The 27537-nt window shown below is 48.8% G+C and overlaps 1 protein-coding gene across 1 annotated transcript in view; it reads left to right on the top strand.

Moving 5' to 3' along the window:
- Nucleotides 1-730: 730 nt before the first annotated feature.
- JAG1 (jagged canonical Notch ligand 1) overlaps nucleotides 731-27537 on the top strand; it is a 35336-nt gene continuing 8529 nt past the window's right edge. Inside the window, exons 1-14 of the mRNA XM_037022439.2 lie at nucleotides 731-1285; nucleotides 1675-1980; nucleotides 10606-10657; nucleotides 15854-16108; nucleotides 17799-17859; nucleotides 21716-21846; nucleotides 22101-22220; nucleotides 22652-22765; nucleotides 24007-24120; nucleotides 24699-24812; nucleotides 25215-25261; nucleotides 25595-25768; nucleotides 26162-26312; nucleotides 27155-27319. Coding sequence (XP_036878334.1) covers nucleotides 1205-1285; nucleotides 1675-1980; nucleotides 10606-10657; nucleotides 15854-16108; nucleotides 17799-17859; nucleotides 21716-21846; nucleotides 22101-22220; nucleotides 22652-22765; nucleotides 24007-24120; nucleotides 24699-24812; nucleotides 25215-25261; nucleotides 25595-25768; nucleotides 26162-26312; nucleotides 27155-27319 — 1885 coding nt within the window. The 5' untranslated portion in view covers nucleotides 731-1204. The remainder of the gene's footprint in view (nucleotides 1286-1674; nucleotides 1981-10605; nucleotides 10658-15853; nucleotides 16109-17798; nucleotides 17860-21715; nucleotides 21847-22100; nucleotides 22221-22651; nucleotides 22766-24006; nucleotides 24121-24698; nucleotides 24813-25214; nucleotides 25262-25594; nucleotides 25769-26161; nucleotides 26313-27154; nucleotides 27320-27537) is intronic.

Genomic DNA, 27537 nt, shown 5'->3' with positions numbered 1-27537 from the left:
CCTATGCGGTTTGGAAAGGAAGCTGGTAGCCCTCCGAGGCTTCGCAGACGCGGCTTTGGGAGGGGGTGGGGCACGGCCGAGGCTTCCCCTCGAATCTGCGGCAAGCCTGGCTCCGGGAAAGTTTTTCAAAGTTCCCAACAGCGCCTGCCCAGGTCGCCTCCTCCCGGCGAGCAGACGACGGCAAGCACGCCAGCCTCCCCGCAGCCGCCTCTGCCTCTATTGCCACCAGCAGCGCGCTCTGAGCGGCTCGCTAGCTCGCGGGAAGCGGGCCGGGCTCCCGGCGGGCAAGTCCTCCTCCTGGGACGAAAGCCGCAGCTGACGCAGGCGGCTCGGCGGGCGGAAGCTGCTCCGCTCCGACCGCTCGGGCAGCGCCACGGCGCCCACACCTGGGGCCTCGACGAGTAGGCACAGGCGCCTGGCTCGAGGCGTTCGAGGGGCACCCCGGGCATCTACATGACTCCTCACGGCTCTGAGCAACGGACCCTTCCGAGTTCCTCGCAGCACCCCGCCCCCACTTCCCGTCTGGCTCCAGCTCCCGAGGGCGGTATTCTGCGTTGCGCCCCCCGAAGTCCACGCGCCCCAGAGCCCCCAGCCCCTTCCAAGATCCTCCCAGGACTTCCCCTCAGCGACCAGGAGGAAAGGGGCGTGTCACGTCTAGACACGCCCCTCATGAATATTAATAAGCGCGCATGCGCCTGCTCGGCGCGCTGGGTAGAGGTGGCCAGCTCGGGCCGCAGCTCCCAGACGGGCTCTCAGAGTCCTTCTCGGAGAGCCGGGCGGGCACGCGTCATTGTGTTACCTGCGGCCGGCCGGCCGGCGAGCTGGACTCGGGCTTTTTTTTTCTTCCCTCCCTCTTTTTTAAGCAGCTGATCTGAAAAGGAATAAAAGGCTGCGCATAATCGTAATAATAAAAGAAGGGGAGCGCGAGAGAAGGAAAGAAAGCCGGGAGGTGGAAGAGGAGGGGGAGCGCCTCAAAGAAGCGATCAGAATAATAAAAGGAGGCCGGGCTCTTTGCCTTCTGGAACTGGCCGCTCTTGAAAGGGCTTTTGAAAAGTGGTGTTGTTTTCCAGTCGTGCATGCTCCAATCGGCGGAGTATATTAGAGCTGGGACGCGGCGGCCGCAGGGGCAGCGGCGACGGGAGCACCAGCGCGAGCAGCAGCGGCGGCGGCGCCGTCCCGAGTGCCCGCGGCGCGCGGCGCAGCGATGCGGTCCCCACGGACGCGCGGCCGGCCCGGGCGCCCCTTGAGTCTCCTGCTCGCTCTGCTGTGCGCCCTGCGAGCCAAGGTAGGAGCCCTGCGAGCCTCCCTCCCAGCTCGCTCCTTTCCCTCGCGGCGCCCTGGGCGACGCAGTTGAACGTCTGGAGCGGGCTCGGCAGCCCTCGGGCGCCCGAGAGGCTGCACCTGGGCTGGGGGAGTTCCCGGCCCCTAAATGGGCCCCCCAGGCTGGGCAGGGGCCGTGTTCGCTCCGCTGTCGCTCACCGGGGGCAGTCCCGCACTCGTGCGTTTTTTGCCCGGGAATCACGTTGAGTCCTTGCACCTAGTTGTGCAAAATTATTTTCACTTGGCGCCGAGGCTCGTCGGTGCGGGCGGGGAGGGAGTCACCACTTACACCCTCGAAGAAAACAACCTTACCTACCCTGCGCTGACCTCCCTCGGTCCCTCCCTCGCTGGCAGGTGTGTGGGGCCTCCGGCCAGTTCGAGTTGGAGATCCTGTCCATGCAGAACGTGAACGGGGAGCTGCAGAATGGGAACTGCTGCGGCGGCGCCCGGAGCCCGGGGGACCGCAAGTGCTCCCACGACGAGTGTGACACGTACTTCAAAGTGTGCCTCAAGGAGTATCAGTCCCGCGTCACGGCTGGGGGGCCCTGCAGCTTCGGCTCGGGGTCCACTCCTGTCATCGGGGGCAACACCTTCAATCTCAAGGCCAGTCGTGGCAACGAACGTAACCGCATCGTGCTGCCTTTCAGTTTCGCCTGGCCGGTGAGTGACCCGCGTCGGGAGGGAGGCCCGGCCGAAGTCCGCACCCGCGCCAGCCGAGACCTGCATAAAAGAGTGGGATTGAAAAGGCCTTGGCTTGAAATTCGGCGCTTTCTGGAGAAATCTTCTGGGTTGGAGGATGAGTGGAGTGGTCGCTGAGACTCCACAGTTAAACCTTGGCAGACCCCCTCCCTCCCGCTTTTTGCTAAAGGCACAAAAGTGGGACCCCAGAGGGGATTGTGGGGCAAAGCTCCCAGAAAGGCCGGTTTAAACTTGCAAATAGGATCCCCCCAAATAACCCTCCGGAGCCAGTAGGTCATTATAGGTAATATTTGCTTAACTAACTAAACCTGATGCGCCGTGGAAGGCGCCTCGGCGCAGTTCTGGCCTTCCAACGCGGTCCAAATTGGCACCCTCCCCTTTCCCGTGAGCGGCTGGGAGGGCGGGTGTGTCCTTCCTGGAGGGTGTGGGGGAGCCCGTTTTCCGCTGTTCTTCGGGAGATTTGGGGGCGTGTGGGGGACGCCCTTCAGGCTTGGTTGTAAGGGTACCCGGGCGGCCACAGCAGGGGCTGGGGGATCTCTGGGCCTTCGCGGGAGCTTTGGGTGCGGGAGTCTCCGCCCCCTGCCGGCCCCTTCCTGCTCTCGCCCCCGCGCGGAGTAGCCCTTATGGCCTCATTTCCAGCGGTTCCAGGGCTCTGGAACAGCTGTGTTTGCAAACTTCCCCGGGAAGGGCGGGGGTGCGCCCTTGTCCGGCGGGCGCACGGCCCCCACCAGCCTCCGGGGGCGTGCCAAGGCCTGGAAGGGGCGGCCTGCTAGAAACAGTCCCTGCGGGAGCAAGTGCATGAACCGCCGCCCCCCGGAGCCGCTTGAGGCCCGGCCCCGCCGGCAGACCATGCCACCAGGCTCTTGCAACATCCCGACATGGGTGGAAGGAAAAGGAGTACGATTGCAGAAAACGGGGCAAGGGGAAAATGCCGGTGCTCTCTGTCCTGTGCTTGCTGTCCAGGAGGCGTGACTCATTGCCAGCAGCACCGGGGCTGGCCCAGCCTATGCTGGGAGGGTGGGTGGCGCAAGGGGGAGATCCGTGCCCCGGGGAATACTCTCCACCACGTGCTTCGCAGGGGTGCACTCTGCTGCCTCCTACCCTCCGGCTCTCGCTGTGGTTCCCAACTCCGGGAGGGGAGAAGAGAGTGTCTGCCTTGGCGTGTGTAAATCTTGGGGTGACTCTCACAGCCCACATTACCTGGAGTTGACATTGTAAAGTGCCCTTTGCCCTGGGTGAGATAGGACAGTTATCAGAAACACGCCATTAAAACGGGTTTATAACTCCCGTGGTCTGTGGAGTTCCCTGAGAATGGAAGGCTGCCCCTGTTGTGGGATTTCATTTTTACAAAGAGTGTTTATCTGTTTGCTAATCCCCTATTAGGGAGAACTTTAAGCTGAAGAGGTTGGCTCTTTTTAATCTGGCTGGGCCCTAGTTGACTGAATGCTGACTGGACTTGAACATGTTTGGAGTTTAGGGGGGAAGAGGCCTGCAGGTGCTTCCACCCGCTGGAGGATCAGTCCAGAGCCCCTCGCTTTTCACAAGACCATAAAAGGAGTCTTAGTAGTGATGTGGAAAAGCTGCAGGCCTGGCTGGGGTTTATTTTGGAGAGGAGGGTCAGAGGACAGCTTGGATGAAAACAGGGAGTCTTGCTGCCCTGGCTGGCTGGGGAAAAGCATCCTAGAAGGTGTGTCTGTCCCTTCTTGACACTTGGCAGAGTCCTGGATGGGGAGTGAGCAGAATGGGATGGGGAGAGTCCTGGATGGGGAGAGAGAGTCCTGGTGGGGGGAGGATTGATTTGCTGGTGCTCGTCTGTGATTTCAGGGCCCACGGGTCACCAACCATGAAATAGACTCTTGGCTTTTCTAGAATGGGGTAGACTGCTGGCGCTACCCTGTTGGGTCAAATGTGTGTATTGCTTAAAAATAAGTCTCCACCCTGCTGCCCCAGAAAGGCCTGTGGTGGAACATAAGCTTTACTTCCCAAGAGAAACTGGAGTTTAGGTATTGTTTTCATTTATTTTCCCGAGTGTGGTTGGAGAAACACCAGTCTGTAACTTTCAAGAATGATTCCAGGGTGAGTGTTAAGTGAAAGCTCTTAAGTAGCCTACTGAGTATTGAACTTGATAGCACAAATCCATTCAGCTTGGCAGTTAAACATTAATAAGCATGTCTATTTAAAACTGACTTTCTTGAATAAGTAATAACTGAGCTTGGAAGAGAATTCAAGATGTAACAAGGAAGATAGATGGTTTAAAAAAAAGTCAAACTGTCTCAGACTTCCAGCCACCTGAGCTTCCAATCCCTAGGCAGCCATGATTACAGTTCACGTGGGTCCTCCCAAATCTGCTGAAAGTAGAACAGCTGTGGTTCAGGGTGCACAGTGGAAGGTCAGTTTAGAAGGTGGAGTAATTCGGCTTTTATTTGGAATTATGACCCCAATCAAACAACTGTTCATGTTCTAGGGAGGAAAGGAGGAAGTGATTCAGGCAGATGTGAAATACAGTCCACATTCTGGTGTTCACATGGGAAGCTCTGGAGAGGTGGGCCTGCCTGCTGGGTAGTATCTAATTATGTCCCTGCCCCAGCCCCAGTTTTCTGGTAGTTTTCTTCAGTGGTTTCTAATCCTAATTCCAGTGCAGCTCAAAGGGGCTTGACTTGAGGAAATCAGCTTGCTTCATGATCCTCCACTGGGGGATCCAGTGATAAGAACATACATTGTGGGGTGAATTGGGCTCAATAGAAAGTGATTTGGGAATATCACTTATAAATCACTGAAATGGTTAAGTTGTACCTCCCAGAATTAGTGCTAAATCCCAGTAATGCCTGCTTATTAAAAATACATTAGTGTACTTATTACCCAGCCCCAGAAACTTTTTAGGAACTCCAGAACCCCAGTTAGCTGTAATGATGCATTGCTAACCTTAAAAATGACTATCTAGAGAAAATTTAGGGGAAGCAGTTGAGGTATCTGGTTTCTCAGCATCATATTTAAATGCCATTGACATTGAAGAAAGGTTTGCTGAGGTCAACTTAATTTTTTAGGAAAAGTCGATTAAGTGTGATTCTTGCATACCAGAGGGGTGCTGGCTTTGGCCTCTTTCACATTTAAGGCCTGAATGAGCAACTTCCAGGGGTTTGGGTCAATCGGATGCCCCAAGGTTAATCACAGAACATAACTGTCATGTCCTTGCCTTTATGTCTCTGTTTCCTGGTTCCTGAGCCTTCATAGATGCTGTGTGGACATACAGAGATTGGGAGGGATGGCATTCTCATTTGAACTGGATTCTTTCCGGAGCCAGTATGTGTGCCACCTGTGGTCAGCCTGCATGCAAACAGTGCATGTGTGTATATGCTCAGAGCAAAGGAGCATGTGGAGCGAACACCCTTTGCCCTCAGACACCTATGTCAAAGCAGTGAAATGACATGCCTGCGTTGTAAAGCCAGGCTTGAGGGAAAGAATAGCTATGTTCACTTAAGTGTCTGCAGAATGGCTGCTTCCCAGAGGGAATCTCTATTCGAGGTACTTGGTTTCTAATGTTTTTTTTCTCTTCCAGGTATACACTTATCTGTGTTTTCTTCCTTCAGGTAGTCTTGTTTCTTAGCAACTTATTCAAATCTCCAGTACTTAACATGAGTTTGCAACCCACCAGCTCCACACCCATAATTCTACAGGCACTTCAAATATTTTTAGAGAATGGCAAAGCTTTTGACATCAAGGCTATTTAGGGGAGTTAGATGGGTAAGGAGGAAAGGCACAGCCACTTAGACATGTAGCCTCCCTGAAAACCAGCAATCTGAATACTGCTTAAAATCTTTACCGCAAACAGTAGTAAGGGATCCTCTGAGAGAAGGCATGTGGAAATTCTAGCGTGGAGGAAAAATGTTATCACAAAAAAGTGAAACCAAGTCAGCAAGAAGTCTTTCCTTTCCTGACCTGAAAACCAGAATGCAAACACAGGCCTGGACTGGATCCATAGCAGTTACTGGCCCATTGTAAAAGGGCAGAACCTGGTTCTAATGTCAGGCTTGCAAGATGAGTTATAGTGGAAGAATGCATAATCTCTGAATATATGTACAATTAGCATGGTAACCCACAAAGAAAAATATTCCTGCGAATTCCCCTGTGGGAAACTTCTAGAGGCGTGTTCCTGCTCCCCATCAACAGCCTGGGTGAGGTTCTAAGCTGCTAAGAGAGTGACACTTCACCTCTTAAATACATTTAAAGAATAAGAATAAACTTATTTTTCATTCTAGGAGATGTTTTAGGATACAGGGGAAGTGATAACTCTTGTGTTTCCTAGAATGATGGTAGAGGGTGGGGTAGAATTCTGAATTCAGAAATTTCCTACCTTTATCTTGGCTCCTGGGGCCGAGAGGCTGTGTTGTGACTTCTTGCTGGTTTTTGATCACTGCGTAGACTGCCCTGCCCTGTGGCCCTTGTTTTTACGGCACCAGTGACATTTGTCACTGGTGCAGTGGTGCGCAGGAAGGAAATTCCTCAACGTGGCTCCCAGTGGTTAAAAGTGGTACATAAATAGTCAAACATTCAGAGCCTTCTACCAGCTCAGCCCAGTTTTTATGCGCTTTTGGTAAATAAGTAGAAAGGCTTCTTGTTCAGGCTTGCTCTATGTGAACTGGACGGCTGTGCTTGGCTGGCTCCTCGGTATTCTATCTATTAACCTTGCCACCCTTTTGTAACTGGTGCATTTAATTATCAGTGGGATGCTTTTCAAACAGGTGAGGGTAATGATGGGAAAGGGGGTGGGGTTATCTCACTGAGAGTCTCAAATCTGGATATGAGCTCTGAGGCCCACTTGGTGAGTCTTTGAGGTGGTCTTTCATGAGAAAATCACCCTTTGTAACCAGATCAGACTCTATTGAAATGTCAAGCCCTGCAGTCTAAATTGCTTTGTATGAGTGACATTGTCTGAGCTTGGATGCTGCAGGGTAGCTGTCCTTTCTTCGTGCCCCACCTTACCAAAGCCCTGCGATAGGTGAGTTCTGCCAGTATGTGTTGCTCACACATGAAATCTCCGAAGCCCTTATTTAATACGATTGTGACTGGAATATTTTATACCCTGGCCACCCAGATGCAGGCAGGACAATAGTGTGGCCCGATTGACTGAAATGAGGATTAGAGAGAATAATGTGGCCTCTCCAAAAATACTGCTAATACAGGGCCAGCAACAGGAAGCAACAGTTGAGTCAGCGGAGTACAGGGTCCCAGACAAGCCCAGGTCCAGCTGACTCCGTGCCGGGGCCCTGTGGGCACATCGGTATTCCCAGGGGGTACAGCCACCCGTCTGTCGCAGTGGCCTGGGGTTTTGGACGCTGCACGCGTGCCGTTTGGATGGTGGTTTGTTTGTGTCCATCAGCTTGGCAGGAGTGGAAGCAGCCTCTTCTCAGGGCTTGGTTTGGCCGCCACTGTTGCCAGGAAAAGGAAGCTCCCAGCTGCCAACACAATTACCTTTGTTTCTTACATCCCCCTTAATGTGGCAATTAAGTGCTTACCACTCTGCCTGGTGCCAAGGTAACCACTGTGGAGTGGGGTGGGCAGAGAGCACAGCCCTCACACAGCCAAAGCATTGAGTGCTGGGATGCCTTGTGTTTTGATGCCAGGACCCTCCTGTAGGTAAAATTCCGTGGAAGACTTCCCCAGAGGTCATTCTGAAAGCTGACCCTTCCTCTTTCTGCTGCAGGAGAATCAGAGCCAGCTGCCACGAAGCCAGATTTCTCTGGGCCTGGAGCTGGAAGGGAAGGGACAGAGGGATTCACTCTGTAAACCCAGACTGGAGGTCTATTAGCTCCCCTCCCTCCTGCTTTGCCCTCAGGCTGTTCTGGGGAAATTTAAGGAAAAAAAAAAAAAGATGAAAGCTAGGTGACTCATTAAGAGTCTTAGTTCTGTAGTCTGAAACCAAGAAAAATCTAGGTATATGCCATTTCTGTTTTGTAGGTGGGGTTTTTTGGTATGAACTTAAGTTGCAATGCTCACTGGTCTTCTGCCTGGCACCCCTCTCCAAGCCCTGAGGAGGGTGGGGGACTCGGCCACTGCTGGGGGTCAGATTTGCCGTGGCTAATTGGGTGTGATGTGACCATAGCAGATGGCTGATTTTCTCCCTGGTACCCTGCTTTGATGGCATGAGGTGTGCGTGGTCCGGCTCTCGGAATCTGGATGTATATTTTGGGATATACAGAGGTCAGGCATGGGTGGGCCTGGGAAAAATTAAAGTTCCTAACAGCTAATAATCATTGCCAAATTATCTTGATTGTTGATCTATAGTGTGGGACGGAGTGGGAGGTTGAGTGCCTCCTAATAGGAGCTTTGGAGGGAGTCCTCTTCTCTGAAGGATGGGTGGGAAGAATCTTCCTGCCCCGGGAGGGGAGCCCTAGACACATAATCTCTTTTCTGCAGCAAGGGAGAAAGACACTACCAGGACTTTTTATTTTTTGGCAAGGCCTTTATTTTTTTTTATTAAGGTATGATTGATATACACTCTTATGAAGGTTTCACATGAAAAAACAATGTGGCTACTACATTTACCCATATTATCAAGTCCCCACCCTTACCCCAATGCAGTCACTGTCCATCAGTATAGTAAGATGCCACAGACCCACTATGTCAAGGCCTTTATTTTTTGGCAATGCTGCAGCTCACAGCCCTCACCCCTTCTCCACCTCTGTGCAGGCAGTTCATGGAAAATCATGATGTGTGGTGTCTGCAATTCTGTGCCTCCTTTCCCTCAAGGTGGGGCGGTGTTGGTCAGCAATTTCTGAGGTCTTCTTAGTTCTGGTGAGGAAAAGCCTGGTAGACAGCTTAGTCTTCCAAGTTCTTGTGCAAGACCAAAGGATGCCTCCTTCCCTGAGCAGTAAGCAGAGTTAATACTGTTACGCCAATCCAGGGACACCTGCCCTTTCCTTGAGGTTTGTGGGTATTATGTGTTTAGTGCTTGTGTAAATCTGTCAAAACTCCGGTATCAGTGCATTGAATCAGGATTAATTACAACAATATGTAGAAGTGAAGAACCTGGGTCTCAACTTGACCAGCAAATGAAGGGCTTTAATTGTACAGAATCAGCCCCAGATCTGGCCTCATTTGGACTTGACTCTCATCTCAAATCAATAGAGAAATGTAATTTCTTGCTGCTCTCAGGGAAGAGTTCTGTAATTGGTAGGAAGTCCTTGGAAACTTAATAGGCTGTAAATAAGGTGTAACTTTCACTAATAAAATATTAACGATGACAACACTAAGTTTGGACCTATGGCCACTAACAGGAGAGGGCTGGGTATGTGTCCTGGCTTGCCCGGTTTTGCTTGCTTTTCTGAGCATTTTCCCACAGTTATCAGTGAACGAAATGGAATCCTACTCTGCTTTGAGTATGAAACATATTTCGGCTGAAATCCAAGGCAGTGTCTATATCAAGATATTTCTATATTCAGAGACAACCTGGATATACTGCTGTGTCTCTCTGTAAGCAATAAGCCTGCCTTGAGTTACGAATGAAGTTTTTTTCCTCCCTCCATTTTTGCCTTCACCTCATGGTTGCCTTCTCTTGGTGATAGCGTGTTTCTGATGGCATGGTCTTATGTGATCAATATATGCTCCTATTTCCGACGTATTAGTGTCTGACAGAGATGGAGCAAAGACAGGAAAGGGTTTGGGCACTTTTTCTTCCCACCCTGCCAGATATATTTCTCCAGCACCAAGACAGGTTTATTTAAACCCTGGTATTTTGTGAGACTGACCTAATTCTAAATTGCAAAAGTGGGAATTTGCTAATGGCTTGGATTTGGGGGAGAGGTGGAATTCTGAGATAAGCCTTAAAGATAAAAGGTGCCTTCAGTAGCATAGCTGGAATCCTGCCAATGTCCGGGGATTTTTGTTTAGTTAGTAGGCTCTGATTATTCCTGGAATGTTAGATCTTATTGACAGATAACTCCATCAATAAATATAACCCATGGGTGTTCAGTTATTTCTCCCTTTTGTACTTTCGTCCCTAGAGCCTGCCCCCCCATGCACTTGCAAGTTGGGTCGCTCCTTTTGTTTTAGGATACCCTTTGCACCTACCCACCTCTTGCTTCCTAGAGTCACCTGATACTTGTGGGAGCTGAGATGGTCTCACACAGACAGGGCTTTCAAAGTGGTTCTGAAAAGGAAAAGGGGACCTCCCTGGGGACTGCCCCACCAGAGCCCAAATGTAACCTTAGCAATACCAGTCCTCCTCTGGAGTTGGGGGGGGTGGCGCCTTTCACTGGTACATGGACCTGGTGAGGTTAGCATAGAATAAATTCTTTGTGTGATTTTTCTCATGCACTGGAGTTAGGGTCTGGAAAGTTTTGGAAAACTGTTCACCTAGAGGGAGGTGGTGGCATCTCCCGATTGCAACTTTGGGCTGCCTGCATGATGACCCTGCGTAGGCAAAAGGAGTCAGTGCTGGGTGGGTGCTGGGTAGGGGAGTTTGGATGACCTCAGTTTGATAGCAAACAGTTTTCATTTTGGTCTTAATGGTTTCATTTGATATAGGGTTTTGTGTGAGGCCAAGAGAACTGATCAGTGTTTCTGACTAAGCTATCCTTTGTGTTGCAGAGGTCCTACACTTTGCTTGTAGAGGCGTGGGATTCCAGTAATGACACTGTCCGTAAGTATTGCAGCAGTGGACTTGACATGCATGTTTCTGCAAGCTCAGGGCTTGGCATATGACACCTAACAGAGCTGGATCTGCTTCCTGGGTGCTTCAGAGAACTTCTATGTGCTGCCACCTGCCCCCCACTTCCCAAAATGAGCCTGTCAGTGGGATCTTTTCTGTAACTTCCCCTAGAATTTTCTCTTGGAATATTAAGTGGCCAGGACAGATTCCCAGTTAACTCAGTCCCTGAACATTGAACCTAGATTATCTCTGGGATAGAGATCTTAATGGTTTTACAACTTTAAAACCTTGTAGACTGCTAAAGGATCAAAGTAGTGACTTTTAAAAAGTCCATTTAAGCTTTAAGTGAGCATTTAATCTCTCATCAGAAAGATAAAGCCCACAAAGGTGGCACTGGGCTCTTGAAGACCAACCTTGAATTTCACTTGGCAAGTAGGTGAGCTTGCAGCCAGCAGGGTTTCCCACACTGCAGGACAGACCTTTCATTGAAGTGGAATTCCACGGCCTCACAGCCATGACACTTGCCTTGTCCCCTTCTGAAAGGTGACTGTTTTCAGGGAGGGTTACTTTTCAGAGCTCCTAGGGTTGGGTTTTCGAGGGCCAGCCACAGAGGATGTGTGTGGGAATGGCAGCAGCCTGGCTCATAAGGTTGTCTTTATCTTTCATTGTAACTTAAAAATGTTTTCCCTTATTTGCTGAATACTGTGCGTCCCCTTTTTGCCAGTAGGATCTGGGTGGTTGTCATCAGAAAACTTGATTTACGCTGAAATCTTAGTCTGTACAGGAGGAAAGGTTAATCCTGCTTTTTGTCTTTGCCCTCCATTCTCTGAATGTCTCATCCCTTTCGTTTCTCTCCCTCCCTGGCATTCTCTTTGTTTTTGCTGCCAGTAGCATTTCCCTCCCTATTACTCATCATGCTTTTTCTTTTCCCTTTTTTTTTTTCTTTCCTGAATCTGAGAACAGTGAATGAGGCATGCCTGGGGCACACAGGGAGGGCTTGGTATAATCTAGGTGGGCGGCATCTGGTTCACTGGGTCACCTGGGGCTGCATTGCTGTGCCCTGGTATATGCCAAAGGCGGCAGATGGCCTGGGTCACTCCTTTGACACCTGAAGTCCAGGTCTGGGGCACTCTGGTCACACTGTGTGTGTGGTGGAGGCAGGTGGCCAGCCTGGGTTGCAGCGATGCCAGTCAGGGTCATACGTACCTGTTTGTTCTCTCCCTCCCCAACACAAACGTTGGGGATTATTTGAGCGTCATGTCACTGTGACCTGCTTACAATGGTAACTAAGCATTGGGGGATGGGGGTGGGGAAGGGGAGAAGGGAGAAGTAAGCTGCTCAGATATTCTGCTGAAGACATGGTGTTCTCCTTCTCCCTTTTAGACATTAAAATAATCTGGAATGAGCATCCTTGAGACTGATCCTGGCCCTTGATAAGAGCTGGGTCAGGGCACCCGTTAGGGTGGGCAAGGGATTGCTGTCATATGCAGGGCCCTTCTTGGGCCTCCCATTGCCCCACAGGTCAGGTGTCTGTGTCCCTGGGACGCTGGTGCCCATCCAGAGCTGCCTATGGTTGTCTGCATTTCAGGGTGACTCCATTTTGGGGTTCTAGGGCATCTCATCCCTTGCTTGTGGATGGGTAACCAAATCAGTGGATGGTCATGTGGGGTAAGGATACGGGCCTTTTCAGACCTTATGCTTGAAGAGCAGGGGTATCACTGTCATGGAATGCCCAGTGTAGGTCACTGAAGCTCATTTTGTGAAACCCAAAGAGGATGGTGATGGGAGTGGTTTGTCTACTTGCTTATTAAGCCTCTCTCTTGTGACACTTCTAAGGGGTCTTGAATTCAGCACATTCAAAACCAAATTGACATCATCTCTCTCCAAAAGCAGATCCAGTCTGGGGCGCTTTGTGAAATGGCTGGCACCAGCATTTGCACACCCAATACCATAGCCGGAAGTCTGGAAGGCACCCTATGTATCTCCCTTTCTCTTAGTACTCTGAGAATGCTCATCTCCCTCATGCTCTGGAATCTCATCTCGAGCGCTTCACTAGAATCCTGCCACCTTCTGCCATCTCCCCTGCCACTGCCCTGGTCCAAGACACCATCTGCTTATCTGTGACGCTCAGAGCAGCCACTGAATTAGTCAACCCATATCTACTCTAGTTCACCTCCAGGACTTTCTCCATTCTCCTGCCATCCTGGTCTTCTCAGAGCATTACTTTTTTTATTGAAGTTTTATAATTGACATAAATCCCATTAGTTTCAGGTGTCAGATTTGACTCATCTTTACTAAGAACCACTTGGTAGCTTTCTGTTCTTGTGTGGCCCAGAAGGCTTTGCCCAACCTTGTTTCCCTGCCAGCCCATCTTGCATGCCACATTGTCCATATCTATATTCTAGTCATACCCCATCTGTCATTTTTCTGTCCCAAATGTGTCACATTCCCACCTGCCTCTGGGCCTTTGCACTCGCTGTGTGCTCTGCCTGGAATGGGTGGGGTTTTTTTTTTTTACTGTCTTCACACTCTGTCCCTCCCAAGGGACTGTACTCTGTGAGGGCAGAAGCTGAGGGTGTGTAGCAACACAAATGGAGTTGGCTGCTGTTTGTAGCCCAGTAGACTGCAGAAATCCTGGGTTTGGATTAGAGGCAGAGCCCTGAGTTTTAGAACAGGATTCCTTCTCACCCCCGCTCTGTAGTGAACCCTCACAAGCAGAGCCTGGTGTTAACAAAGCCTTGGTGCCCTTCCTTTGTTAGGAGCTATTCTCTAAGGCTGGCCTTCTGTCATTAGTCCCCCAAGATCATTTCTATTATATTTCAAGAGTGTAGTATATATACAAAGCTTTCTCCCCCACAGCAAATGGTTTCAGTTTATTGTACTGATCAGTAGATATGTAAATATAAATAGATACACACTTCGGGATGGGTTTTCCTTATAGGTTGGCTTTCTAGGCCAAGGCTCCTGTCAAGGTTCGTGGTAGGCATGGTCCTCAGGTTATACTCGGATTGCCTCTCATGCCCACCTGTATGGCCTGCAAGCTGTTGTGGGTGCTTCGTGCTCCCCCTGCATGCGGTTGATGATTGCAGGAAAGCCCAGGAATGTCCTTGTCCACTCATAAAGCTGGCCTGCCAAGTGAACTACTGCAGTTGTACATATAATGCCCCATGCTGATAGGAAGTGTGATTTGGGAGGCTACAGCTTAGAAGAAGCAGGCAACAAAGTTGCTCTGTGTAACCCAAATGCTAGAGAGTATGTCACCAACATACTGGACTCCCTGCCCCTCAGCTGTTAGGAAAAACCTATCACACAGGTGCCAAGTTATAGAGATCTCTTAGCCCCGTCGAGGATTCTCAAATAATTGCCTTCACATTTCCTGAAAATAAGGAGAAAGCATACTAAGCCCCTGAAAATGAGATGTCAGCCTTCGCCTTTCGGATTGCCCTGGATTCTTGTCTGAATTGTTCGTTGATCCCTTCCCAAGAGTAGCTGGAAGCCTTTGAGCCATGCCTAGCATGTTTAAATAATTCCTTTATTAAGATCTCATAATCACTTGGTAATAGCTCACTACACTTCTTAATTGAACCAGCAGAGCAAACACACAGTTAATGGAGGGACATTTTTGTCATTCTTTGGCTGTGTTTATTTGCAAAACTTAGTAAGGTTACCTGCAAGTGGCTGTGTGTGTGCTGGGGTGTAAGTCCACAGGTATGTGGGCTTGTCTTGCCCACACGACAGTTAAACCCAGAGGATGACCTCTGGAGAGGGGTCAGGAGTAGAGCTGGATGAAGCCACCTAGGAGTCCTTCTGTTTTGGCCACCTGTAGGGTTAGCCTGGTTGTGAATGAGCACAGGCCCTGAGCCTAGGAAAACGAGTGTGGGTGGGTAAGAATCACAAAGGCATTGCTAGCAGGTCCTAAGCAGTCTCTCCAAGGTGAATTTGACAAGGTGGTAAAGGGTTGGTGCCGGCAGGTTTAAGAAAGCAAACACAAGACCAGGTTGGGGTGCTGACTCAGTGCCTTGCTTCCTTTTCACATCCTTCCCCTGAACTCTGGCACCTGGTGTTGGGAGCTATTTTTTTTTGACATGTCTCTTCTCTCAAATTAGATTACAAGTGACCTCAGGGCAGGGACCACTTCTTGCTCCTAAGAGTTGCTTGAGCTGTAGGTGTGTTTATTTTCTTCAGGAGCTCTTTAAGGAGCATGACTTGGCTCAAAAAAACCCTCAATCTACCTGTCTCTAAACCTGGTTGAATTATTTCCAATCTGCCTTCCAGGCAAAGGTGAAAGGTGAAATGCATCAGGTTCATGGTAGTGCTACATAAATCCCAGCTTAGAAGGTGGCAACGTTTATAACTTTTTTTAGAACATAACTCCTTGACTTCCAGTGAAGAGTTTGGAGGTAGACAAAGCCTAAAGTAAGACCCAAAACTCTAAAACTAGAAGAGAAAGATTGCTAACCTTTACCTGGAATAATGAAATTTCCTCAGGAGCGGCATTCTGTTAGGTGCTACTTTCTATAATATGTAAAGAGTTTTTCCAAATCATCAACAATGCAACAGAAAATTTGGCAAAGGAGAGAAATAGGTAACAGTTCATGGGAACAGATACAAATTTGTCAATGTGTGCAATGCTCATCATCACTTACATGCTAATTAAAACAAGAGATGCTTCTTCACGTATCAGGCAAAGATCAGGAAGTTTGATAACACAGTGTTGGCAATGCTAGTAAGAGACAGTTTCCTGTGCTGGTGGACAGGATGAATTGACAGGGCTTCATCTATGGTAGTGTCTGGTTATCTGTGGGTGGAAATGGGTTGATTATACATGCCCTCTTGATTCAGCATTTACATTTCTAGGATATTTCCTCCTTCAAGAAGCACACACATGGGCAGATATGCTCAAGGATGTTCATTGTGATGTTGCTTAATAGCAAAAAGCCAAAACCTAAATGCACGTATGTCAGGAACTAGGTAAATTATTTCACTGTATGTCTAGATGATGAAATATTACACGTCCATTAAAAGCGCAACTATAGGAAAATGGTGATTGCCTCTGGGGAGGGGCACAAACTTCATTTTCTGCCCTTTGGTACTGTTTGAATTTTGTATGAGGTACATTTGTTGTCAAAAATAGCTAAAAAAGGATCAGGAAAGAAGGTTCTGATGTGAATTTTCTTTTCCCTCTAGAACCGGACAGCATTATTGAAAAGGCTTCTCACTCAGGCATGATAAACCCCAGCAGGCAGTGGCAGACACTGAAGCAGAACACAGGGGTTGCCCACTTTGAGTACCAGATCCGTGTGACCTGTGATGACTATTACTATGGCTTTGGCTGCAACAAGTTCTGCCGACCCAGAGATGACTTCTTTGGACACTATGCCTGTGACCAGAATGGCAACAAAACTTGTATGGAAGGCTGGATGGGCCCTGAATGTAACAAAGGTGTGTGGGCATGAGCAGGTGGTGGGTTCATCAGTTCTGAGCGGCTGTCACTTTTGGTGTCACTGTCTCACCTTGACACACCATCAGGTGGCTTTCTTGCATGGGGGTGGGTGTGAGATTTTGGCTATTTTCTAGGCTTGAAGCATGAAAATGCTTGGTGTGGAAGATGCTGTTGGTGCCCCATCCCCCTGCTGCACTAAGTGTTGGCTGCTAACAGCTCACAACTGCTGCTTCTCTGGAGCATTGTTCCTGGCCAAACAGGAGCTGCTCCATGTTTCCGTCCCTCCAATTCAGTCTGTGAGTGAGGGATGTGAGGGTACAGAAGCCAGCTCCTTTGTCCTTAATTCTGTGCTATAGTTCCTGCTCCAGAGCTTCCCCTGGGATCCCAGACTCCAGCCAAGAACACACCTTTGCTCAGCATCTTTCCCTGCCCCATCTGCTGCCCTCAACTCTCTTCTCCTGTGCCAGAATCCCCTCCTCAAGCTCGGCTTCCAAGGACCCTGATTTAAATAGATGCCAAAGGGGACTGACTCAGTAAGCCTGGTCAATGTCTGAATAGATTCTCCTGAGCTCAGGGTGGCCTTATGGCAAGCTTTTCTTGGGCATTTTGGGGGCTATGGCTTTGAAGGGGAGGGGGCCAGTGGTAAGCCTTAGCTTTCATGGTTGTGTAGGATTGGACCTATCCACAGTAGGATAAGCTTTTTAGATGTGCTGTCTGCTGTTCCAGCCCTTCTACAAGAATTCAGTGACTTACATATTCACAAATGTTCACAGAATTATCTGTGGTCTTTACCTTTACAAAGCTTCTAATTCATAACAAATGGGCAATTCTAATTACCATATAGTGAGCCCCCATGAAAACATGAATGTACTCTTGTATTTCACATAACTAGGTAAATTCTTTCAAGATAAACTCACGCTAATTTTTGAACTGTGAGGGGCAGGACAGAGGTATTTCAGGTGTCCTGGGCTTTTCTTAAATAACTAGAGGCAAGAGTTTTAAAAGGATGACATATCTGGGATCCAAATGAAAGACAGAATTGATTACATACATCTTAAGTAGTTGGTGTTCTAAAAACGAGTAACAAAGCTATTTTCGGTATTTTTTAATGTTCAGTTATTATTACTATTTGTTTGTTTTAAAATAAAGGAAATGGAATTGCTTAGTGAAGAAACTTTGCTAAAGTGTCTCTGGCTCTGGCTGCCAGATTAGGCTGCCGAATGAAGCCAGGCTGGTTGGCTTTGTTAGTCCCCTGGGATTTCTGAGACACCAGGCATTTGGTCTGGGGGGTTTTGAGGAGGCTGGGGCTCATTTGAATGAGTCCTCATGGGACAGGGTGGGCATAATGAAGACGGATTATACCTCCTCTTTTTTCTTTTGGCCAGGGTGGGAATTGACATGGAGCAGGGTAGCTATTGTTTAGACATTCGGAGCCCCTCTTCCCTCACCAGCTTGCCTGCATTTTGTCCCCCAACAGTATCATGTTTTGAGGCTCTGCTGGCATGGCCTTGAAGTTTAAGGCTGTAGTTGTTATTTGGGGACCTCTCATCTTCCCCTCCTTACAATGGACTTGATATAAGACCTCGTAAAATCATGGATCTAGTAGGCTTCCTGTATGAGGCCATTTTCATGGCAGTGGCCATGCAAGAAGCAGGCAGTGTTCTGACATCCTTCTCTGTTTTTTTACAGCTATTTGCCGACAGGGCTGTAGTCCCAAGCATGGGTCTTGCAAACTCCCAGGTGACTGCAGGTAAATGACTAAACTGTGTGTTTTTTTGTTTTTTGTTTTTTTCAGTGAGTCCTCTAATGCAAGAGGGGGACTGACTTAATTGTGAATATTCCTCTTTAGGGGACAAGAAAGCTTAAAAAATCAAATAGGCACATCTGAAGCTTATTAAATTATAGCAGCTATCTGATGGAATGCACGCACTTCTCTGGGGGAAAAAAAAAACACAAAAACACTTATGGGCCTGGGCAGTGACTTCGTGTATTAACTGTTCTGTAAAGTGATAACACGTTTTTGTAATCTTCCCCTTAAAGTGCTAATGGACTAGCTGTGGAGGGATGTGGGTTAGTTTCTTTGCATCTCTCTCCTCCCCCAGCCCCGTTTTGTGTCGCCCAGCGCAGCCCTCCCCCACTTTTCCCATCAGTAGGGGAAAGTGGAGCATTCTTCAGAATGGGATTAGTGCAATCTCCTGGCCCCTTGGCAGGCGGGAGCCAGGTCAGTGCTGAGAGGTTAATGGCTGTGTTGGAATCTTGTCAGTTGAGCCTGATGAATGTAGACTTTTGCTGCTGGCCTTTGAAGTCTGTTCTTTTATGGTCCCAGACAATGCAGAAGCTAAACAGAGACCTGCCCCAACTGCTTCATGATTACAGTTTTTGGAGCTTCTTGAAATGTAGATTATGCCTATTTGGGAAGGGCTTATTTCAGGAAATATTACTGGTGTCTGTGACGTTTTGACACGCTCCTACTTTACTCTTCCTCCTTCCAAATCTTAAGGATTAGCATATTTAATGTGACACTAAATAGGTCCTTTGGGCCTGTCACTTTTGCCCCCAAAGCTACCCTGGTTCGAACCAAGGGAAGCTTTCCAAACAGTCTAAACAGGCATTGTACTAACTGGGGCTCTTGTAGAGTGCGGGCGTTAAGTGCATAGATCTGGGTTTGTTTAAAAACTTTACTGGTTTTGTTGTTCCCAAGTAGACTTAGATCCCTTTTCCTGGGTGCACATGCTTCCAGCCCATCTCTTCTCCCTGCCTTGAAAGAAAATCAAAACAGGACCTTCTAGCGCAGGAAGCTCAGGTTGTGTCCTGCTCCAGGACTTCAGCAATAATGACCCCGAACCTTGGTACCCAAAGTGTGACTCCCTGAATTAACCAGGGCACCATCCAGGTACAGATGCCTGGGTACCATCCCCCACCCCCTGAATCCCAATCTCTGGGTTTGGCAGTCTGCATTTTGGCACACCCACCCCGTGAGCTTCCTCCTCAGTATATTTTGAGGACAGGTACTTTACTGAGAATTACCTGTGCTCTTTACTTTTACAACTCACTCCTCCCATACAGCAGGAAGGGACCCTGAGCACTGAGGCTTAAGCTGAAGTGACAATCACGGCAGCTGGAAGTCACATAAAAACAGGTTAACCTGAAATAGTCTTTTCCTATGCTTCAGAGAGATGATGTCCTGGAGGGCTGAGGGGGTTCACATGCCAACCCCCAGTTGGTGGCAGCTCCTGAGTGTTTAACAACACAACTGTCAGCAGGACTCCACCTACCTCAACTCTTCCTAATTAAGGGTGTTCTGGAGAAGGTCAGGTGCACAGCACAGTTAGTGACTCTGGGCCTGCTCAGTGCTCAGATGACTATCAGCAGAGGCCAACCACGATTTCTGCTGCTGTCATCAGAATAAACACACTGCTGCGCAGGGAGGGCCCTCCCAGCCAGAACAACAGGCTTTGTTTCCAGAATTTAGCCCTTTCTCTTCCGAAGTCTCCCTCCCTCTCCCTGCCCAGACATGCACCAGTGCCCTTATTTACTTAAGGGAGGACTTTCCCACATGTCATTTGCATAGTCTTCCAGCCCATCTCTTCTCCCTGCCTTGAAACAAAATCAAAACAGAACCTTCTAGCACAGGAAGTTCAGGTTGTGTCCTGCTCCAGAAACAGTTGAATGGCAAGTTACCTGTAAGTTGCCTTTTGGATTATGTATTACAGAGGTGGTGGTAGTGGTTCTTGTTTTTTCTTTTTCCACATGAGAAAACTTTACTGGTTTTGTTGTTCCCAAGTAGATTTAGATCCCTTTTCCTGGGTGCACATGCTTGCTTTATTGCAAGCCTGCCAATAATATCAAACTTAATTATGAATCATCATATGAGGAAAGTCACTTCAATTTCTCATGAGAACCTTAATCATATATTATTAAACTGGGATAACTTTGTGGAGGCCTCCTTTAGGGTCAGTATTTTTATTTGTTTTCTTTTGAAGTCATCTGTGGCCTCTTGTTCCTTTTTTTTATACTTGGGGATCCAGCTCTCATTAATTAAAAGAGGTGAAGTTGGGTCCCCAGCTGCCTCCTCTTTTACTAGGCCAGTTGAGGTGTAGAGAGCCTTGATTTGGAAGGGAGTAAGACAGAATATTGGTATTTCCAAATCAGTTCCCTCCTAATAACTTACAAGCTAAGAATATCCATCTTTTACTGAATGGATATCTGCTCCCTCCCACTAACTTGAGAGTCTACCTTTTAAAACATTTCTACCAGATTTATTCTGTTTGTATTTCACTCCTTGAAATGGTCACTTGTCATTGGGACTGATGTTCCATCCTAACATAAACCAGAATCTCCTGATTAATTGTAAGTCACACATTCTGGCGGCTCTTTGTATCGGGGTGTGGATGGCTTGCCTTTAGAAGTGAGGAAGTAGTCAGTCAGGATTCTCAAGGGTTAAGCTGATTGTCTGCCGTGGGTGATCAGCGATCCCTGTAATTTTCCCATGACTGGGATTTGCTAGCTTGCCTCCAGCCCTCTGGAAATAGAAAGCCTCTCCTTTTTGGGGATGCCTGCTTTCCAGAGCTGCAGCAGAGCAGGGCAGGCTGCTTCTGACCATGGCTGTTCCCAGGTCCCACTAGGGAAATACTTTCCTGTCCCCGTTCCTGGCTCACTCTACCTTCCCTCCACAAGTAGGCCTTTCCCAGCCCCGCCTGCTGGTTAAAGCTGGATTTCTGAGAAGGCAGTTAAAGTTTCTGAGGGTTTTAAACTTGAGGGAGGGCAGTTGAGATGCTGCCCTCCATCCCACTCCAGGTAAAGGCTTGTGTTTGTGTTTTTGTTTGGGGATCAAAGGCACCAGTTGGCCTCCAAAGAGTCTGATTATAAAAGAAACTTGAATCCCTTCTCCAAAACTAGATAAACTGAGGTGACCTTTTTTTTTTTGCAAAGTGAGAAATAACTATAAAATAAATGAGCATGAGCCGCCTCGGTATGGGGTCATGAACTGTCTGTGCAACTGGTTCCAAGTGCTGCACCCCCTGCAGACACGGGTTCCCAGGTCTCACCCTGCCCTCATGAGCAGGGTGTCTGCTTTCCCTCCCCGGCTGGTCACACAAAGCCTCCTCGCAGGCAGTTTCCTGCCACACTTGGTGTCTTGTTGCATTTTTGTGCTCTGGGGTCGTGACTTGCTGTTTAGATGAAGCGCCCAGTGGGCTGCTATGTAGAAATTGCAGAGTGCCATTTTCTTTGGAGACTTTCACATGGCTATTGTCACTGGAGAGTCCTTCCCTTCCCTCTCGGGCCCCCTGATGAGGCCCTGAGGCTGATTTATTCCACGCCCCCTCCCCTGGTGCATCATGTACGCCTGAGAAGACCAGCTTTGTGAAGGGCAGCTCCACGCTGGCCTCTCCCCAAACAGCCTGCTTTTGTCGGGAGTTGCCTGGGAGGGGACCTCAGCCCAACTGTGAAAATGTTTGTTTAGAGGGAGACCCCCGACAAACCTTGAAAGTCTACCATCCTGCCACCAAAAACAGAAAGTGGCCCGGGCTCCTCAGCCTTGTTTTAATGGCCTGGATCTCCCCAAATGTTCTCCACACTGAAGGTGCTGTGCTGTCTGTCCCCAGGTGCCAGTACGGCTGGCAGGGCCTGTACTGTGACAAATGCATCCCACACCCAGGGTGCGTCCATGGCACCTGTAACGAGCCCTGGCAGTGCCTCTGTGAGACCAACTGGGGTGGCCAGCTCTGCGACAAAGGTACGCCCCTTGAGAATGGGAGCCGGTGGGGTGGGACCTCGGAAGGAGCTGTGGTCTTGAGAGTGGGATGGCTCGCTCTTTCTTTTTACTTGCAGGAGCTTTTTATTTTGTATCTGTTTGAATTTGCCTTTAACACTATGGTTTGGGGTTTTTTTTTTTGTTTTTTTTTTTAAAAACGGGTCTAGAAGGGTGGTGGGTTAGCAGCCTGTACAGCCTCCTCTGAGGGACTGGCTTTTCTGGGGTGTCTTTGGCAGATCTCAACTACTGCGGGACTCACCAGCCCTGTCTCAATGGGGGAACTTGTAGCAACACAGGTCCTGACAAATACCAGTGTTCCTGCCCTGAGGGGTATTCAGGACCCAATTGTGAAATTGGTGAGTGGTCCAGCTGGAGCGAGAGCTTGGTTTGTTTTTTGTACGCTCAGCTTTAAAAAAATAAGTGCACCTAAGGACTCATAAGGAGATGAAACATCCTTCAAAGGTAAGACTTGTTATCCCAGCAGTTCCCTGCATTTTTGAAACTTCAAGCGGCTCAAATTTTGAGGGTGATTAGTGTAGAAGGCAGTGTGTTTGTGATGCTGGGACCCCAGCTCGGAGATTCCTTAGAATGTGGCTGGAGGCAACTTAGCAAGAAAGATGACTTCCTTTCTTCCCTAGACTCAGCAGGGTTACAAGCTTGCTTTTGTTTATGTTTTTGAAATAAGCTTGACCTGGTGGCCATGTGTGAGATTTGGTTGGTGGGGAGAGGGCATACATAAGTAGCGAAAAGCAGGCATCCCTTGCCAACTGCCATCCTGGTTTTGCAGCGGAGCATGCCTGCCTCTCTGATCCCTGCCACAACAGAGGCAGCTGCAAGGAAACCTCCTTGGGGTTTGAGTGTGAGTGTTCTCCCGGCTGGACTGGCCCCACGTGCTCCACAAGTAAGTCTGGGTTTGGGCCTGTGTCCTTTCTAGAGGATCTTTGTATGAAGTTACAGAGTTAGGGGCAGGTAGCTGGGCTCGTGGTACAACGTCAGATCTCAGGGATGGTCTGTCTTGTCAGGAGGGGGTGGATGCAGTAAGTGTTCTGGCAGGAGTGTGGCCTGAGCTTCCAGCCTTGGCACATGGGAGTCCCCTGGCACCCCTGTCCCACCTTGCTAAGTTAGCACGTGTCTGCTTCCAGAGGAAGCCTGCCCCTGGATAGCTCCTGCCTTTGCATGTGTCCCTTGGAGCTATACCTCCTCCAGATCAAATCATAGTTATTCTCTTGCAGCCATGGAGAGGTTGCCTGTGGGAGAGGTTGTCACTGCTGAGTTTTGTCATGGGGGCAGGTGGCCCTGAAAGAGGGAACCAGGGTGTAGAGTCACCATGGCTGTGAGAGTTGGCTGCACATCAGAACCACCTGGGTGCTGGACGTACAGATCTCTGCATCCCATGGTTGCTCCTTAGAGTTGGGGAGTCACTATTGTTTAGCAAGCTCCTGATTTCTGAGGTGCAACAAGGCCTGAGAACCACTGTCATCAGCACCCCGAGAGCAGCATGTGGCTTGGTTAAGGTTCTGGGGTCAGATCACCTTGGCTGGCACCGAGACCCTTGCCCAGCACTTGTGGCTCATTACCTCCCTGGGCCCTATCTAGACAGGGTGGTAGCAATTCCCATCTTCTAGGGTTGTGAGGACTTTATAAGCAAACCTACCGAGAGAGCCTGGCACCTCCTAAGTAGGCAGAGATGAATTGTTCAGGAGCCCCTGTAGTCCAGTGCAGAAAGTAAGGGGTGGGAACTCTGGCTGTATAATTTTGGGAAAACTCTAAAAGCAAATAAGAATAAGGTTTCCCACTAGTAAAGAAGAGTTATTTTTCCTTCATATCCTCTTAGCTCCCTCTGTGTCATGATGAAACTCCCCTTTACAAGTAGAGAAGGCAGAGAGAGATGCCTGTGTTACTGGATGTTCTGGGGGTGCCAGCTGGCTTGATCTGGCTCCCTGCATGCTGAGGTTGGGGATTAAAATGAACTGGGGCAGTGGGTCATTTAAGGCTAAATTCAGACCTGTTGTCATTGTAGTGGTCACTTATGCTGGTGTCTGGCTCTTAAATGAAGGTCCCTCATTGAGGGTTGGTGTTAAGTTATCTAATGTCAAATGGATTGAGATTTAATTGCCAAGCCTCTTTCTTTTTGTTGGATAGACATTGACGACTGTTCTCCAAACAACTGTTCCCACGGAGGCACCTGTCAGGACTTGGTTAACGGATTTAAGTGTGTGTGCCCACCCCAGTGGACTGGCAAAACGTGCCAGTTAGGTAAGAAAATTCCTGCACCAAGGTTGGCTTTGATAATCAGAGCTGTTAAGGGAGATGAGCATGTGGCCGGCAGTGTGAGTTTGCACACCATCATACTAAGTAATTTATTACCAAGAGTCCAGCGGACCTGGGAGAAATAACTTGAATGCAAATGGACTGGCTCCTTTAGGCCCTGTGGGAAAGTCGTGGGGTTCCTTGAACCATGTCAATCGTCTGTCCGAAGAGTGTTCAGCTGGGTTCCAAATGGGGATGATCTCATGAGGAATGAGCTGTCTGCATTCTTTTTGCCACATTTAAATCCCAGCAACTAGGCTGTGCTGGGTTTTGTGCAGAAATGCCTGGTGGCCAGTTGTTAACCAGCAGCCGGAAAGTTATCAATTAGCATTCCTTATTGGATAATGGCTAGGGAGAGGGATCAGATGTTCAAAATAGAGGGAAACTCCTATCTCTTATTTAGCTAGCTTATTAAAATATCTCACATCTCAGACAAGCTGTTGGTGTGGTGATTGGGGGGAAGGAGGGAGGGCAAGGGGAGGTTAAAACTCCATTTCTCACTGCTCTTCCACATTTCCTTTCAGATGCAAATGAATGTGAGGCCAAACCTTGTGTAAATGCCAAATCCTGTAAGAATCTGATTGCAAGCTACTACTGCGATTGCCTCCCAGGCTGGATGGGTCAGAACTGTGAGATAAGTGAGTGATTTGGATTTTCATGAAGCTCGAGTGTTGAAAGCATTTGCCAATATGCATGCCGACTCCACTTCAAGACTTGAGTGGTAATAGGAAAACCTTTATAGAGGGAGTATTTTTGGAGAGGGAGTGATCAGTGCAGAAATGAAAACACACTTTATCAGGCTCATTAGCTGGCAAAATGGCCATATTCTGATAAGGCAGCTAAAACAATGATGTGAAGTTTCAATTGCTCAGTCTGGAGGAATTAGGGAGGGTTCCCACCCAGTGTAATAACCTTATCTCGGAAGCCCACAGGAAATCTGATTGGAAGCTTTTATCTGTTCTGAGCTGAGAAGGCTTTTCAATTAAGCCCAATTTCAATGTAAATTGCCCCTCTAATATGATGACTTGTTTATTTTTTAGATATTAATGACTGCCGTGGCCAGTGTCAGAATGACGCCTCCTGTCGGGTATGTAAATCTTTGCTTAAATCAAAGCCTTAATGACTGACACACATCCTAAGATTTATGTGACCCTGGATGAGCTCTGTTTCTGGGACAGTTAAAAGTCTAGGTGAAAAGTGATTATTTGCAAGTTTCACTCGGGCTCATGGTACCCCCAGCCTCCTGGGAGTCATCTTAAAGGCATGCACATGGAAATTCCTCTCACACATTTTGAGAGGCTTGCATTTGGCTGTTGCAGTGAATCAGCTGAAGCACAACAGTCATGCTGACCCGCCGAAGCCCTTTGTGGAATACATAGAAAAAAAGCATGTGTTTCTCCCCCTCCTTCTCCTCCTCCAGGATTTGGTTAATGGTTATCGCTGTATCTGTCCACCTGGCTATGCAGGCGATCACTGTGAGAGAGACATCGATGAATGCGCCAGCAACCCCTGTTTGAATGGGGGTCACTGTCAGAATGAAATCAACAGATTCCAGTGTCTGTGTCCCACTGGTTTCTCTGGAAACCTCTGTCAGGTGAGCAGTCTAAGAGCCTCCAGTGGCCAAGCTTTTATGAGGCGGGGTGTCTCCCCCTCCCCCCTCCCGGGTTCCCCTCTTGACTCTGGAGTCTCCGGGAAATCTATTAACATCCCATTGACTAGGGATCTCTGCTGGACAAATGCTGGTAGAAGGAGATTGATGAGTGATTTTCTTAGAAGGGTCAGTGGCCTGTTCATTGGCCTCTGGGTCCGTTTTGTCCCCCTGGCTTGGCTCTTCCACCTGGACAGCCTCTGGGACATAAGTGGATGGCATGCAGGGTGAGAAGCAGGTGAAGGGTCAGATTACAGCCTTGGCTGCTTCCGGAGGAGTTATAGTCACCCCTCTGTTTTACTGTTTCCTCTCCCCCGCCTCTGCCCTGGGCCCTTGCAGCTGGACATAGATTATTGCGAGCCCAATCCTTGCCAGAACGGTGCCCAGTGCTACAACCGTGCCAGCGACTATTTTTGCAAGTGTCCTGAGGACTATGAAGGCAAGAACTGCTCTCACCTTAAAGACCACTGCCGCACCACCCCCTGTGAAGGTACCTCCCTCCTCTCTGGTATCCTGGCGCTTGTCTCCAGGCTTGCTCCCCTCTCCCTACTCTTCACTGCCCTTCATACTCTCAAAAGTTGAGAGGTGAGGAGATTGAACCCCTCACCCTGACGGCTTAGGAAAACCAGAACATGTGGAAACAATCCATTCAGGCCTGCCAGTGGGAGAATGGGACTAAGTAGCCCAGGGGAGAGAGTATGAAATGGGTGTAGCATTCCAGTTCTGGGGTGGGCTGATGTGTAGGGCTGACAAATTCCTTAAGGCAGTGCCGTCAGGAAAACCTGCTGCAGCCCGGGGAATGTGGGTGTCTTCGCTGTCAGGTATATAGCTGCGGGCCACGTGCAGCGTAGAGCAGTTAGTGTGACTAGTCCAACCAGAAGTCTTATTGTATTTCACTTCAATTCATTTAAACAGCCACACATGGCTCCTGGCTGCTGTATTGGGTGGGAGGTTCTCTATGTTTGTCCTTTAGCCTTTAGTATGGTTAAATTAGAAGGAAGTGAGGCTGGTCTATCTTTAGCAAGCTTCTATCAAATGGATAAATGTCAAAAGTAGGATGAAGAGGGTCCACAAACACCTAAGCTTCTTAGGCACAGAGCAGGAAGTTGCCTTTAAAAAAAAATCTCTCTACCTGGAATCTCAACTTGCCTGGCACAGTGCAACATGGCGCAGTGCCCAAGTCTTGGTCCCCAAGGTGCCTCTTGATTTCTTAGCCTTGATAGCTAAAGAGTACCTGTTTCCCATAAAGCAAGCCTGGAATGGGTCCTTGGCCTAGGAACATTGTAACTTATAGGTCAGTGTCCATGATCTGATCCTGAGTCTGTCTGCTAGTGATTGACAGCTGCACAGTGGCCATGGCTTCCAATGACACGCCGGAAGGGGTGCGGTATATATCCTCGAATGTCTGCGGTCCCCATGGGAAGTGCAAGAGTCAGTCGGGAGGCAAATTCACCTGTGACTGTAACAAAGGCTTCACTGGAACCTACTGCCATGAAAGTAAGACCCCTCGTCAGGGCACAGTGCCCTCCACCCTGCTCTGCCCAGTTCAGGGAGCATTTTTAGTTTGACCTATTGAACTGGAGGCTGGTGAAGGTTTACTGTTACCTCTAGGATCTAAGACTGAGTTGTGTTTAATTTATGAGATCACTGATCCCTCTGAGCCTTCAGCATGTTTTTAGAATGTTCTGGAGTCTGACTAGTTTGCATTGGTCCTG

The sequence above is a fragment of the Manis javanica genome, chromosome 5 (assembly GCF_040802235.1).
Source record: "Manis javanica isolate MJ-LG chromosome 5, MJ_LKY, whole genome shotgun sequence".
NCBI classification, from domain to species: domain Eukaryota; kingdom Metazoa; phylum Chordata; class Mammalia; order Pholidota; family Manidae; genus Manis; species Manis javanica.
The sequence above is the reverse complement of the archived record's forward strand: the minus strand, read 5'-3'. Positions and strand labels throughout refer to the sequence as shown.